We start from the raw sequence: 15,979 nt of genomic DNA on the forward strand, positions 1-15,979 counted from the left end.
GCCTGGGTTTGGGTTTAAAGTAATCGAGTCAGGTGCTCGATTTTGTTCGCCAAAATGGCTTGGTGGCAGTGAACTGCACGATCCAGGTCGGTGTGTTCCTTTGAAAAGTCCAGGGTTGTAGTCATTCTAATGGTTGTAAGCCGTGTCCTTTATTCTTGGTAGAATCCGTTTCCTTGTAGGGTCCACGATGCGGCAGTCATGACACTTTGTCGTTTTCAGTTCTCAGCTTGAATTAGTTTTATTGCTGTTGGTCACGGTTTGGTTGTTGTACAATGAGGGTAGGGAATTAAGTTTGAAATTAGATAAGTCTGAATTACAGTAACATAACTTATGGATCAAGGACACTGCTATAGCAAAACGTACCCTACAGCCATAATGTGTATATATATGTATATATAAAATATTTTAAGTATAAAATATTTTAGGTAGAACATGTTAAGGAGATTTATCCATAGAATTAAAACTAATGAATATACCGTATACCCTGGGAGCGATATATGTTATGAAAGAAAGGGGGGGGGGAATGAACTGGAAAATAAAATAACGATAAGAATTGCAAAAATTGAAAAAATATACCAAAAATTTTTTTTTGAAAAAATGACCAAGGTGAAAATAACATTGCAGTGTCTTTCATAATTTTTGTGTCATCATCAGAGGTCTGATGTCTGTCATCATCCTCTGATGACGACACAAAAATTATGAAAGACACTGCAATGTTATTTTCACCTTGGTCGTTTTTTCAAAAAATTTTTGGTATATTTTTTCAATTTTTGCAATTCTTATCGTTATTTTATTTTCTGGTTCATTCCCCTCCATTTCTTTCATAACGTATATTGCTCCCACGGTATACGGTATATTCATTAGTTTTAATTCTATGCATAAAGCTTCTTAACATGTTCTACCTACAATATGTTATACTTAAAATATTTTATATATATATATATATATATATATATATATATATATATATAATTATATTAGCATAATGAAATAGTTGGAAAAGAATTGGTACAAATTATAATACAAAAATTAATAAAATGCGAAAATAAATATAAAGCTATCATTAGGGGCAGCAAAATTGCACATTCCTCCACATGATGTCCAATATATAACTGATATTAAATATTAAATCAAAATTAATGCCAGTAGCATGGCAAAACTGTTGAGCGAAAAATAATAAATTAAACATAAAAAATCAACAGAAAGGGAAAAGAAAGGTTAAGACTGAAAAATTGTAGCAGAAAATCTCCAAATAAATTTAGAAAATCCAATTCAAAATAATAAATCAATTTTAAAATTTTAGAGCCAGTTACATAAGATTTAGTGGCATTCCTCTTATATAACTGGTTCTAAAATTTTAAAATTGATTTATTATTTTGAATTTTCTAAATTTATTTGGAGATTTTCTCCTACAATCTGTCTGCACTGCTCAGAAAACTTCATATCTGCCTGGACAATTAGCCCCAGATCCTTTTCGTTCTCTACCACTGTCATTTTAGTACCACAGAGTTGATAGGTTACTCTGGGATTACTGCTTCCCATATGTAGCACTTTACATTTGTCAATGTTAAACTTCATTTGCCACCTCTCAGCCCATCTGCTCAACCTTTCCAGATCCTGTTGCAGCAGCATAGTGTCATAAGTGTCATTAACAACCCTGCCAACCTTCGTATCATCTGCAAACTTGGACATTAAGCTTGATATATCATCATCAGTATCATTCATAAATACAGAAAACAATAATGGACCCAACACTGAACCCTGAGGGACTCCACTAATAACATTAGTCCATGATGGGCAGTGTCCATTGATTACTAGTCTGTCTTCTCTCACTCAACCATACCTTTATCCATAGCACCAAGTTGCCTCCAATTCCACACTGCTCCAATTTGTTCAGCAGTCTTCCATGTGCAACAGTATCAAAATCCTTTCTAAGATCCAAATATATGACATCAAAGTTATTCCCAGTATCTAGTTCCTTGGTGACCACATTAGCAAAGGCACATGATGCAAGAAAACAAGCTTGTATAGAATCAGCCAAAAAAAAAAAAAAAAGAAAATCCTTATTTCACCCATCCACTCACTCAAATGTTTGTCAGGTTCTGCCTTAAATCTATTTAATCTATCAACAACAACAGATGGAAGTTTGTTCCAGCAATCAACCACCCATTGGCTAAAGACAAACTTCCACACATCTATTCTACAACCGTATTTCCTCAATTTGAATTTATGCCTTCTCAGGTGATTATTCTGAGCAAGAGGAAGAATCCCACCTGCATTGAGCATGCTCAAACTATTCAAAGCTTTATACACCTCAATCAGATCATCTCGCAGGTGACTAGTCTCCAGACACTGTAATTTGCAAAATTTAAGCCTTTCTTCTTAAGAGCAACCCTTCATTCCATTCACTGATCTTGTTGCCCTTCTCTGTACTCATTCCAACAGCTCTACATCCTTCTTAAAATGAGGCCTCCAGACCTGTATACAGTATTCAAGATGTGGCCTGACCATTGCCTTATACAAGGGGATAATCACTTCCTTATCCCTCCAGAAAGATAAGGAATTTAATGCATCTAGAAAAATTCCTGTATATCATTGACAAGACACCATGAGCTACTCTTGTAGACTGTCTGCATTGCTCAGTAAACTTCATATATGCCTGCACAATTACCCCAGGTCCTTTTCATTCTCTACCACTGTCAGTGTGGTACCACAGAGTTGATACGTTACTCTGGGATTACTGCTTCCCATATGTAGTACTTTACATTTGTCAATGTTAAGCTTCATTTGCCACCTCTCAGTCCATCTGCTCAACTTTTTTAGATCCTGTTGCAGCAGTGTAGTGTCATTAACTACCTTGCCAACCTTCGTATCATCTGCAAACTTGGACATTATACCTGATATACCATCATCAATATCATTTATAAATACAGAAAACAACAATGTACCAAACTCTGAACACTGAGGGACTCCACTAATAACATTAGTCCACGAAGAGCAGTGTCCATTAATTACCACTCTCTGTCTTCTCCCACTCAACCATCCCTTTATCCATAGCAGCAATTTGCCTCAAATGCCACACTGCTCCAATTTGTGCAGCAGTCTTCTGTGTGCAACAGTATCAAAGGCTTTTCTGAGATCCAGATATATGATATCAAAGTTATTCTTTGCATCCAGTTCCTTTGTGACTACATCATAGTATCCAATCAAGTTAGTCAGACAGGACTTCCCCTTCACACACCCATGCTGTGTCCGAGCTATAACTGAAGTCTTGTCTAGATAATCCTGCAATGCTTCTTTAACCAGTGCCTCCATTAATTTCCCTGGAACAGAAGTTAAACTAACAGGACTGTAATTAACTGGTCTCCCTTTGATCCTGCTTTGTGGATTGGGGTCACATTGGCACATCTCCAGTCCATGGGTACCTCCCCTGAGTCTAGGAAGCTCTCATAATTATGGATAAGGGTTTGCTTACTTCCTTTGCCACCTCCTTTAATATAACTGGATAGATTCCATCCACCCCAGGTGTCTTTCTTGTGCTTATCTTCAACAATTTCTCCTCCTTTCCTCTCAGTTATTACAAGATTATCTGGCTTACTGCCAGAGTTGAAACCTCTGGCACTCCCCTTCCTGAATATCTTCTCATGTGTGAATGTCGATGCAAAATATTCATTTAGTTTGTGAACTACCTGAGCAGGATCATCAACAGTTGAACCATCGAAATGAAGTGGACCAGAATAATTCATTCCCTTGCTTCTAGAGTTTACATAAGTAAAGAACTCTTTGCTGTTTTTCTTTGCATCCTTTGCCAAAGATTTCTCGTAATCTGCCTTCGCCTGCCTAATCTCCTTTGTAACTTGGTTACAGACCAGCCTATATCTGTCATAGGCTTCCATGTCACCCATTAATTTATATGTATCCCATGTATTTTTCTTCTCTGCCATATGTCTCATTAGTTTATTTGACATCCATTTAGGCCTAAATCTTGAACAATATTTCTTAGTTGGTATGAAAAGCCTAGTGGCTTCCAAGATTAATTCTTTGAATGCTCCCCATTTTGAATTTGCTGTTCGTAACATCATCAGTTGGTCCCACCGTATAGAATTTAAATACTGTCTCAGACCACCGTAGTCACTTTTATGAAAGCAAAAACCCTTCCCTTTATTCCTGATGGTAGTTACCCCCTTTGAGTAAATCCCACTTCAGCACACTATGATCACTGCCACCTAGTGGTTCCTTTATCTGCAGATTCTTAATGCATGAAGAATCACTACTGACAATCAAATCAAAAGTATTACTTCCTCTAGTTGCCTCTTGAACATGCTGATGTATAAAACATTCATCCGATATCTCCACAAAAGCCTTGCTAGTGTGTGAATGACCAACCCACAAATTCCAATCAATATCCGGGAAATTAAAATCCACCATTATAAGACACTCTAATTTACTGGCCCACTCTATTTCTCTGCACAATTGTTCATTATACTCATCAGATTCATTAGGTCTATAACACACACCTACTCTCATATTTCCTTTCCCAGTGCTTATGTCACACCAAGCAGACTCAACATTGCATTGTCCACCAACATCAATTGGATGCACTTTCTTAGATTTTATGTGTTTCTTAACTAACAGCATAACCCCTCCTCCCTTTCTGTTCTGTCTATTCTTTCTGTACACATTGTATTTGTATTCCCCAAATTCCAGTTCTGCACGTCTTATGTCTGTGTGACACCATGACTCTTATATCCCAACAATATCTGCCTTTGATGTCTTGACTAGAACTTCAATCTCATCAAATTTATTAACTATACTCCTAGCATTGGTGTGCATGCAAGTATACATGCATCTGTTTCTACTCCTAGTTACCCTAACACAGCCCATGTATTTACTTGTTCCACTATGAATCCCAGCAGTCCTGGAATTCCCATTGCCTTGCTTTCCAGGCTGCTGCTCAATTGCATTTCAATAGAAGTAGTGCAAGAATCACTTTTACATCTGCCAGCGGCTACTGTTAATGTATTAGTCCGTGTATCTTCCCAAGCTAGCAGGTCTTCGACCCACATAACTCTGCCTCGATAGCATCAGCAAATATTTTTGCACCCTTTCTATTTAAGTGTATCCCATGCCTATAGAAGCAATCTCTCCTGTTGACAAGCACAGACCAGGCTGAGTATCTAATCAGATTGGTCAGGCAAGACTTTCCCTTAAAAAAACCTGCTGTGTATGAGCTATAACTGAAGTCTTGTCTAGATGATCCTGCAGTGCTTCTTTAACTAGTGCCTCATTAATTTTTCTGGAACAGAAGTTAAACTAACAGGTCTATAATTACTTGTGTTGTCCTTTGATCCTTATGTGTGAATTGGGGTCAAATTTGCACATCTCCAGCCTGTGGGTACCTCCCCTGAGGAAAAAAAAAGCTCTCATACTTATGGCTTAAGATTTTCTTACTTCCTTTGCTGTTTCCTTTAACATAACTGGATATATTCCATCCACTGGATGCCTTTTTTATGTTTATCTAATTTATCCAATAAATCCACAAAACCTTTGCTAGTGTGTGAGTGACCAACCCACAAATTCCAGTCAGTATCTGGGAAATTAAAATCTCCCATTATAAGACTCTCTGATTTACTGGCCCACTCTATTTCCCTGTACAGTTTCTTATTGTACTCATCAGTGTCCTCAGTAGTTCGAGCCTGTCATCACCAAATACGGAGGATGCGGAAAGGTCAGGGAATGACCACCGCATATTCCGGAGCAATATGGCCTTAGTTGCTAATGCTCCTAAAAACCAAATAACAAACAAACAAAGTGTCATTAGGCCTAAGGCACACTCCTACTCAAAATTTTGATTTCCCAATGCTTATGTCACACGAAACCGACTCGACACTCCACTGTTCAGCGATGTCAACTGGCTTCACTTCCTTGGATTTTATGTGTTTCTTAACTAATAGCATAACTCCCTCCTCCCTTCCTATCCTGTCTATCTTTCCTGTACACATTTTACTCCCAAAATTCCAGTTCTTCATTCCTTATATCTGTGTGACACCTCGTCTCTGAAATTGCAACAATATCTGCATTTGATGTTTTGAGCAATACCTCAAATTCATCAAATTTATTTACCAAACTCCTAGCATTGGTGTATATGCAAGTATACATGCACCTGTTCCTATTCTTAGCTACCCTAACACAACCCATGTGTTTACTTGTCCCGCAATGACTCCCAGCAGTGTCTGAAATACCCTGCATCTTGTTTTCCATGCTGTTGCTCATTCCAATAGAAGCAGTGCTAGACTCACTTTCACCTCTGCCAGTGGCTACTGTTAATCTATTAGTCCTTGTATCCCCCCAAGCTAGCAGTTTTCCGACCCACCTAACACTGCCTCAATAGCATCAGCAAATACTCTTACACCCTTTCTATTTAAGTGTATCCCCTCCCTGTAGAAGCAGTCTCTCCTGTGTAATAAGTATGAAAACTATAAAAGGGAATGAAAAGCATAAGGGATTTATAGTTCTAGATTACTACATTAATAGTTGAAGAAACTAGCAACTATAAGGAATATAGAGCCTATAGGTATAGGGTGCCAAGTAATCTAAAGAACTATCTTTTGAATCTCTAGTAAAATTACAAGAAAGCACCTGTAAAGAAAATTGCAAGAAACTACCTGGGAAAAAAATGAAATTAATAATGTGAAATTACTCATTGTTGCAATTATGTTGATTTTGGCAAGTTCTTCAGTGGTCAGCTGCCAAAACCAAGGGAAATGGAACAAATGAGTAAGGGCCTCTGTTTCGAACACAAGATATACTCAATGCAGCATATATTGCTATGATAACGGAGTGAATAAAAGGGAGAAAGAGTGTGCAAGCTTGATGTATATCTCGCGGTTGACCCTATAGAGGCGGAAGAAATACTAATAATAATAACTATAATAATAACAACTGCTGTAAAAGTGAAAAAACTAAGAAAATACTAGGAAAAATAATATTCAAAGAAAGAAAGAAAAGTAATGAGAACAAAGAATGGGATGGAATTAAAATAAATTTGTGGGTCGAGATAGTACTACTAACATGCCATGCCAAAGTATGGAGAGGGCCGCGGAGTCACTCACGAACTAGTGTAAGAGATTCCAAATGAGAGTGATTTCCGCTAATTGTTGGTGTGTATATGGAGAGGTGAAGCGACCTCATGTAGGAAAGTGAAAGTAATAGAACGTAGAATTATGATTGGGTGAGAACGGATTAAATGCATGTAGCATACATCCCAGGAAAGCATAGAGAATTGACTGCAAAGTAACGTGATATAGAAGGTGACCTTATTGTAAGGTGAAAACAGTGAATATAGTAGAAAATAGCATCTTGATTGCTTTCGAAAACCTAACTGCACTCAAGAACGAAAGCAAATAGGGTTAAGGATAGCAAATAGTATAATGAGGAAGGGTGACAAAGGTGGTGCTCAGGCAGTTCGGGGTTGTGATGCTTAGATATCTGCTTAATTTTAAAACTTGTTACACATTAAAGGTTTTAACCCTAAATCGTAAAAAATGGTTTTTCCACCATTTTCAACACAATTGACTTAAACACTTCTAACCTGCTCCCAGAACTTCGTTCAGGGTCCTACTAGAGGAACAGGAATCGCAACCCCAAACTGCCTGAGCAGGGTCTCTGTTACTTTCAGTCAATTCTATATGATTTCCTGGGATGCATGCTACATGCATTTAATCCGTTCTCACCCAATCATAATTCTACATTCTATTACTTCCACTCTCTTACACACGAGGTCGTTTCACCTCTACATATACACATTAACAATTAGCGGGAGTCTCATTTGGAATCTTCTATGCTACGTTTCGGTGCGCATTTCGTGGCGCTCTCCCTACTTCAGCATGGCACGTTAGTAAGTACTAATTCAACCCACAAATTTATTTTAATTCCATCTCATTCTTTCTTCTCATTACTTTTCTTTCTTTCTTCGAATGTTATTTTCCTAATAAGGTGTAAAGAACACAAGGTACCAAAACTAATAGGAAAAGGATAGAAAGAAAGAGAAGAATTCATGGTGGATGATAGGGAAAGAATGTGAAAAACCTAAATGATACATCATTGAATTATACGAAATTAAAGGCTGAATTATACAGGTCTTCCCTTGTATAAAGCAATGGTCAGGCCACACCTTGAGTACTGTATACAGGTCTGGAGGCCTCATTTCAAGAAGGATGTAGAGCTGCTGGAATGAGTACAGAGAAGGGCAACAAGATTAGTGAATGGAACAAAGGGTTGCTCTTATGAAGAAAGGCTTAAGTTTTGCAAATTGCAGAGTCTGCAGTCTAGGCACCAGCAAGGTGATCTGATAGAGGTGTATAAAGCCTTGAATGTTTTGAGCATGCCCAATGCCGATGGGATCCTTCCTCTTGCTCAGAATAATCACCTGAGAGGGCATAAATTCAGATTGAGGAAAGACAGATGTAGGATAGATGTGCGGAAATTTGCCTTTAGCCAACGGATAGTTGGTTGGTGGAACAGACTTCCATCCCTTGTTGTGGAAGTTGATAGCCTAAATAAATTTAAATCTCGGCTAGACAGGTATTTCGAACGAACGGAGGGGTGAAATGGAAGTGGTACCCCCCCCTGCTGATGCTGCATAAGCTTGCTTTCTTGCATCATATGCCTCTGCTAATGCTAATTAATAAGCCGCTTACGAGGAAAGAAACTATAACTGAAAAAAATGATTTATTCTATTTTATTTTTTTTTTAATGAAAACCCCAAACACGAGAAGTATTAGAACCTATACTACTTAGTACCGTGCTTGGTTGGAGGTTGTGAAGACAACAGAAGATATTTGTTGACATTAGACTTGAACTTCTGTAGACTAATTTTCAGGAAATACGTGTGAAGGAAGGTTGTTCCTGAAAATGGCAGTTGAATGAATAAACGAGGAAGATGAAAAGTTGGTTCTGTTAGTTTGAAGTTGGACAGTGAATGGATGTTGACTGGTGGCAGCACGGGTTCGGACTGTTTTGAAAGAGAGAGCTGGAATTATAGAAACCAATTCAGAAGAACAGTGTCCAAAACAATATCTGTAGAAAAGGCATGCAGCAGAAACAGCGAGTGAAAGAGACTCTGTTAAAGAGGAGTCATTATATAGGCACCTCCGTAGCCAGGTGGGCAGGAGCGGCAGTGCACAGCACACGCTTCTTGATTAGACCGTGGTTCGAGCCCGTGACTACCAAATACGGAGGATGCGGAAAAGTCAGGGAATGACCACCGCATATCCCCGGAGCAATATGGCCTTAGTTGCTAATGCTCCTTAAAACAACAACAGCAGTCATTAATTAACGTAACTGCCCTCTTCTGAATGGAATCTAGAAGCCTGGGAGTGGTTTTTGGGGAAACACCCCAGATGTGGGAACAATATTCTATGGTAGGCAGGATTTGCGATTTGTACAGAGTGAACAGCTGTTTGGAAGAAAAGTAACGCCGAGAGCGAAAGAGAAAACCAAGTTTTTTAGATGCAGAGGAAGCAATATTTGATGTGTTGGTGCCAAGAGAGATTAGAAGTCAGGAGTCGACCTGGCTAGCTGGGTGGGTAAAGTGCCTGCCTGGCAACCTGGTTGCGGGTTCGATTCCCGCCTCGGGTTTGGATCAAAGTACTGCAAAAAAAACCTTGGGAGGTGCATTATGGCCACAGAAGCCTATGCGCCAACAACTACCAAAAAAAAAAAAAAAAAAATATTAAACATCAGGGTAATCCCCAAAAGAGAGAGAGATAATTTTGCCTGGAAATCGGAGTGTCACCAAAGATGAGCATAGGAGCAGAAGAATCCTTTTTGCGAGATATAAGACAAGACTGAGTTTTAGAAGGATTGAAGTCAACCAAGTTGTCTTTGCTCCACTGGAGAATTACCTGGAGATCGGCATTTAAGAAATTGGTAGCGGATATTCCAGAAGTTGAAGCTGATTGAGCATGGCAAGGTTTCTCAAAATGGAAAGTGGAATGCAATGTGCTATCATCAGCAAAACTATGAATAGGATTTCCAGTCAATGGAAGAAGATCATTAATATACAAGAGGAAAAGAGTGGGAGAAAAAACTGTACCTTGGGGGACACCAGCATTAGTGGAGAAGTTAGAAGACAGAGAGCCATCTACCATCACCCTCAGTGAGCGATCAGAGAGAAAACTGCGTAACTAATTACAAAAAACAGTTGGTAAACCATAAGATGGAAGCTCGTTTAGAAGACCTTTATGCCAAACATGATCGAAAGCCTTTGAGATGTCTAGAGCAACTGCGTGTGTTTCACCAAACTTTTCCATTGAATTTGTCCATAAATGGGTAACATAAGCCAGGATATCACCAGTGGATCGACACTGGTGGAATCCATACTGGCGATCGTTGATCAGATGGAAGGTTTCTAGGTAGTTTTAAGAGTTGGCGGTTAATGGATTTCTCCATTACTTTATAAAGGGTAGAAGTAATTGCAATGGGACGATAATTGGATGGGAGGGTTTTGTCACCCTTTTTAGGAACTGGCTGGATATGAGCAAGTTTCCAAGCAGAAGGAAAAACACCTTTGGAATAAGAAAGTGAAAAAAGGTGACAAAGAACAGGAGTAAATTCAGGAGCACAAGTTTTGAGAACAAGTGGAGAAATAGCATCAGGACCTGGAGCTTTCTTAGCATCAAGATTCGTCGAAATCCTTCTGACATCCTTTTGACGGAAGACCACAGGAGGCATTGAATGGAGCGTTTTGGGAATGGAGGGAGGTGTTTTATCAAGATCATTAATACATGAGTTGGAAGAAAAATGGGATGCTAGCAGGTCAGCCTTAACCTTGGCTGAAGTGACAACAGATCCATCTGGTTTGGACAGAAGTGGGAGCAGAGATGGGCAAAAGTTGCGGCCAATAGCTTTGGCAAGAGACCAGAATGCTCGGCTACCATTATGGCAAGAAGCAAGTTTTCTGCTCTTTGCCTGTTCAAACTCTAGTTTGGACTGATTAATAACTGCTTTACAATTGTTGCGAGCTTTGGTGTAGGCAGAAAATGAAACTGAAGAATTAGAAACAAGTCAATTATGATATGCAACATTCTTCTCTTGAACAGCCTTAGCACATTTATTGGAAAACCAAGGTTTAGATAAAGGACGAGATTTTAAAGTGGAGTGTGGGATAAAGGATTCCATTCCTGCAAGAATAATTTCACTGACACAATCTGAGCAAACGTTGACATCAGAAGTTTTGAAACAGTAATCCGACCAAGGAAAAGAAGAAAATAAATCTAGCAGGTCATCCCATTTTGCGTTCTTGTAATGCCAAACAACACGCGGTTGGGAATAGCCATGAGATAAAGGCTCCATTGGAGAAGAGACAAAGAATTTACAATCTAAAGCAGTAACTGTAGCATCATTTAAAGTGAGTCATCTCCTTGAAAAAAAATGCAAACCATTTTTTGATGGTCAATTCATCAAAGATGCATTTTTAGGAATAACAGATTCTCTTTTCGAAAATGTTAAGAACAAAAATGAAATTAAAAGTGCTCTTCAAGATCTGCAATTATCTCAAAATACTGTGATGTGATGCATCGAAAAAAAAATTAGTAAAAATGTGAGCAAACAATTGCGTGCTGATATTGCTAATTGTGTGTGCTTTTCTTTACAACTGGATGAATCTACAGACATCAGTGATACAGCTCAATTGCTAGTTTTTATTCATATGATTTTCGATGATTCTGCCTCTAGAGAACTGCTGGGTATGGTTTCATTAAAAGAAAGAACTAGAGATCTTGACAAATTTAATGCATTTAAAAATTTTATTGAAAAAATAAATCGCCACTATTTAAGCTCATATCAATAACAACGGATGGAGCTAAAGCAATGATGGTGCATCTTAACGGATTCATTGCATTGTGCCAAAAAAAAAAAAAAAAAAAATGCAAACCATTGCAGGCCAAAAGGATAATAAATTCCCAGATTTTTTGAGTTGTCCACTGTATCCACAGATGTTAGCCAACAAAAGATTAAATACTAAAATTTCAAAATCTTGAATTCCACCAGAGGACAATCTCTTCAAAAGTAGACTTTTCAAAATCAACTCAATGAAAATGAACCAATATGGTATTACACACAGATGTGAGGTGGCTGAGTTGGAGTAAGTTTGTACAGAGATTTCAAAATTTGCTGAGTGAAATTAAAAAATTTCTTGATCAAAAGGGAGATGATTATCAGCAGCTACAAGATATGAAGTAGTTCTGTGATCTGGCTTTTTTGGCAGATTTTATCAGTAAATTAAGTGATCTGAATTTGGAATTACGAGGAAAAAATAAAAATGTAGTGACATGATTAGTAGTATTTCTGTATATAAATATCAATTTTTGGCAATGGCTAAGGATCTCAAAGAAAAAAATTCGATAATTTTGAAAATATGGAAGAGCTACATTGTTCAATATATTTCTTCTCCATTTAATGTCGACTTAGAGACAAAACAAATTGTAGGAAAAAACATTGAGATTTTTAACATGGAGAAAATATTACTGTACTTGAAAATGAAATTATTACATTATGAAACGATATCTTCCTAAAAGCCAGATCATCAGAAAAAGACTTTTGGAAACATGTTTGTCGAGAAAAGTATCCAAATGTAAAAAAATGCAGTGAACTTTTAAATTTCTGTTTTGGGTCCACATATCTATGTGAATCTGCCAGTTTGTATTTTAAACAAACAAAAATGAAGACTCTCTCTACTTTTACGGACTTGCATACAGAAGATTCTTTAAGGTTGGCCTTATCACAATATATCCCTGATTTTAAAAGCATGGCAGATGACACGAAGGCACAAACTTCATATAAATGAAAAATTTAATTACGTATGAATTTAAAATAAGAATTCTGAATTGTGTTTGATTTCAAAATTTATAAACAACATTTTTCAATATGTGTTGATTAACATTTAATCATATGCAATGAAATTCTTGAGATGGTAGATTGTGGCACATTTTGAAGAAAAAAGGTATATTGCATCACAAATTCAGTTGGTCCCCCCTGATATACAGGAACTTTACTTGTAGGGATAAGGAGGTGATTATCTCTTTGTCAAAGGCAGTGGTCAGGCCTCCTCTTGAGTACTGCATTCAAGTCTAGATGCCTCATTTTAGGATGTAGAGCTACTGGAATGAGTAATCTGATTGAGGTGTTTAAGGCTTTGAATGGCTTGAGCAAACTCAATGCCGATGGGATTCTTCCTCTTGCTCAGACTGTGGACATGAGGGCATATAAATTGAAATTGAGGAAGAATGGTCGTAGAATAGATAGTGCAGGCATTTGCCTTTAGCCAATGGGTGGTTGATTGTTGGAACAGGCTTCCATCCATTGTTGTGAAAGTGAATAGTTTGAATAAATTCAAGGAAGAACTAAACAAACTTGGATGTGGTGATTAGGTGAAATGGGTTTTTTTTTTTTTTTTTTTTTTTTTTGATGCTGTATAAGCTTGCTTTCTTGCATGATTTGGCACTACTAATACTAATATTTTCAAATTATTTTAAATATATTTTAAATTATCTGTACTAAATTTCAAATAAAACTCTATATTGGTAGTTAGGGAATGGTAGTAACTTTGAAGGCCTCCGTAGCCGAGTGGTCAGGAGCGGGAGTGCAGTAGCACACGCTCTTTGAGTAGACCGGGGTTCAAGCCCCTGATTGCTGCATATGGTCGATCTGCCAACCCGCGCTGGACCAACATGGCAGATTATGGTCCATTTCCCTCAGCACGAATTGTTGAGGAGGCTTCCATCCTGCAGTGGGTTGATAATGGCTGCACTTTACCTTTAGTAACTTTGAAATACATTGCATTTTCAATAATTAAATATTGAATTAATAAGGATATACCATATGAAAATAATATTCTTTACCTGTGGTTTATTCTGTGGTTTGTTTCTTTTTAGGTGTTGATTTTTCAATTACTGATGACAGTGGGAGAACTGCTTTGCATTTAGCAGCCTTCGGAGGGTAAGTAAAAATCCGAATGATAAATAAATTATATTTAAAGGTGCACTGTCTTGCACGTAACTCAAAACTGTTTCATCTGTAATAGGGCATAATGCTTCCTACTTTGAATTGTATCACCAGGTTTCAAAAATGGGACAAGGAATTCTAATATTGTATTTAATTGTAATAGAGTATTGGACTTTTACAGTAGGAAACCAATAATTAGATATTTCAAATTATTGGACAGTAAAACTTTTACCACAGTGAAAATTGTATTGTTTTAAGGTGCTTTCATTCTGCACATCAGCAATCAAGTAGAGAGAGAGAGAGAGAGGTGTTTATATAAAATATTCTAACATGCTAGTTAGCTCACCCATTCAAATGTGAGATTACTAGATTTTTCTGACTATCATTGGACTGTTACGCTATTATGATTTCTTTATAACAGGTTTAATTAGCAATTTTGTTTCAATTTGTGTATTTCTTGGTTATTGCAAACTCTTTTCGGAAAATGTATTTGCACATTGAAATTAAATTGGGATAACCTAAGAGCTATTGCCAAATAAAAGTATAAATTTAAGTTCATGGAAAGATAAGTGTTTCAACTGCATGAGTAATGCAAGTGGATTGAAATTGATGAAATCCATACTGGTGATCATTAATCAGAGAGCATTAATGTGAAATATGACTAAACTAAAGTGTTATTCTTCTTTACGGTTCTGAAACACGGATACTGAAACAAAGAGACATTAATAGAATACAAGCTGCAGAAATGAAATTTTTAAGATGTACAAAATTAGATAAAATACCAAATGTAAATATTAGAAAAGAATTAAAGATTTACTCAATGAATGAAACAATTATAGAATATACACAAAGATGGAAAGAACATGTAGAAAGAATGGAAGATAATAGATGCCCTAAATAGGTATCTATTTAGGGTATCTAAATATATACTAAATATCTAAATAGATACTAAATATATACTAAATATCTAAATAGATACTAAATATATACTATCTAAATATCTAAATAGATACTAAATATCTAAATAGTACTAAATATATACTAAATATCTAAATAGATACTAAATATATACTAAATATCTAAATAGATACTAAATATCTAAATAGTACTAAATATATAGATACTAAATATATACTAAATAGGTATCTATTTAAGTATCTAATAGATACCCTAAATAGCACTTAGCTTACACATATAGAGCAAAAGAAAAAGAGACAGAGGAAGAAGGAAGAAAAGATGGGCAGACCTCTTTGAGATCGGAATAGGCGGATCGCCTAATCTGTGAAGGAAGACAAGACAAGTTATTCATATTTCACAAATTTTAAAGATTATGCATGAGATTGTGGTTAATGGATTTCTCCGTTATTTTGGAAGCCATCAAAGGAAGCCATCCAGTCTTTTTCAAAACTTGAGCTATGGATAACAGAAAAGAAAATTCAAAAATCCAAAATAGAAATTAAAGTCATGTTTCTTGAGGCACATAGGCAAGTTATGTTGACCATGCCTAGTAGTTGTTCTTATGCAGCTCGCTCTCGAAACTTTGTTTCTACTGCAGCTCAAACAGATATATCAGTTCCGCCTAACACCTCTGTCATGAATTGGCTTAAATCTACACTATCAACCTCTAAAAAAGATAATCCTCCAAAAAAAAACTAGCGAGACACAAATACTCCAATCAGTATCCCTATTCATACTCAATCGGTCCCAGTTGAAAAAGAACAATTAAAATATGACTCAGGCTCCAAAAAAATGGAAACTCCCCCCCCCCCAACAGTATGGATGTAGATAAGATGGATGTTAGATCAGTGTTTCCCAACCTTTTTCGAGTTGCAACCACCTTTTATAATAGCCAAGTAACCTGCGACCCCTGCCACATTTGCATAAAAAGGCATTTTTAATAGGGTAAAGAAAAGACATTAAAAATAGATTTTTCAAAATATAATTCTAACCTAATATTTAAAATGATGGTTGTACT

The 15,979-nt window shown here is 36.9% G+C and overlaps 1 protein-coding gene across 1 annotated transcript in view; it reads left to right on the forward strand.

Annotated features, from left to right (window-relative positions):
* LOC150090449 (uncharacterized) overlaps positions 1–15,979 on the forward strand; it is a 420,985-nt gene that overhangs the window by 148,711 nt on the left and 256,295 nt on the right. Inside the window, exon 9 of the mRNA XM_090390317.1 lies at positions 13,935–13,998. Coding sequence (XP_090246443.1) covers positions 13,935–13,998 — 64 coding nt within the window. The remainder of the gene's footprint in view (positions 1–13,934; positions 13,999–15,979) is intronic.

The sequence above is a fragment of the Mastigoproctus giganteus genome, chromosome 2 (genome assembly GCF_048544385.1).
Source record: "Mastigoproctus giganteus isolate SK-2022 chromosome 2, ASM4854438v1, whole genome shotgun sequence".
NCBI lineage: Eukaryota > Metazoa > Arthropoda > Arachnida > Uropygi > Thelyphonidae > Mastigoproctus > Mastigoproctus giganteus.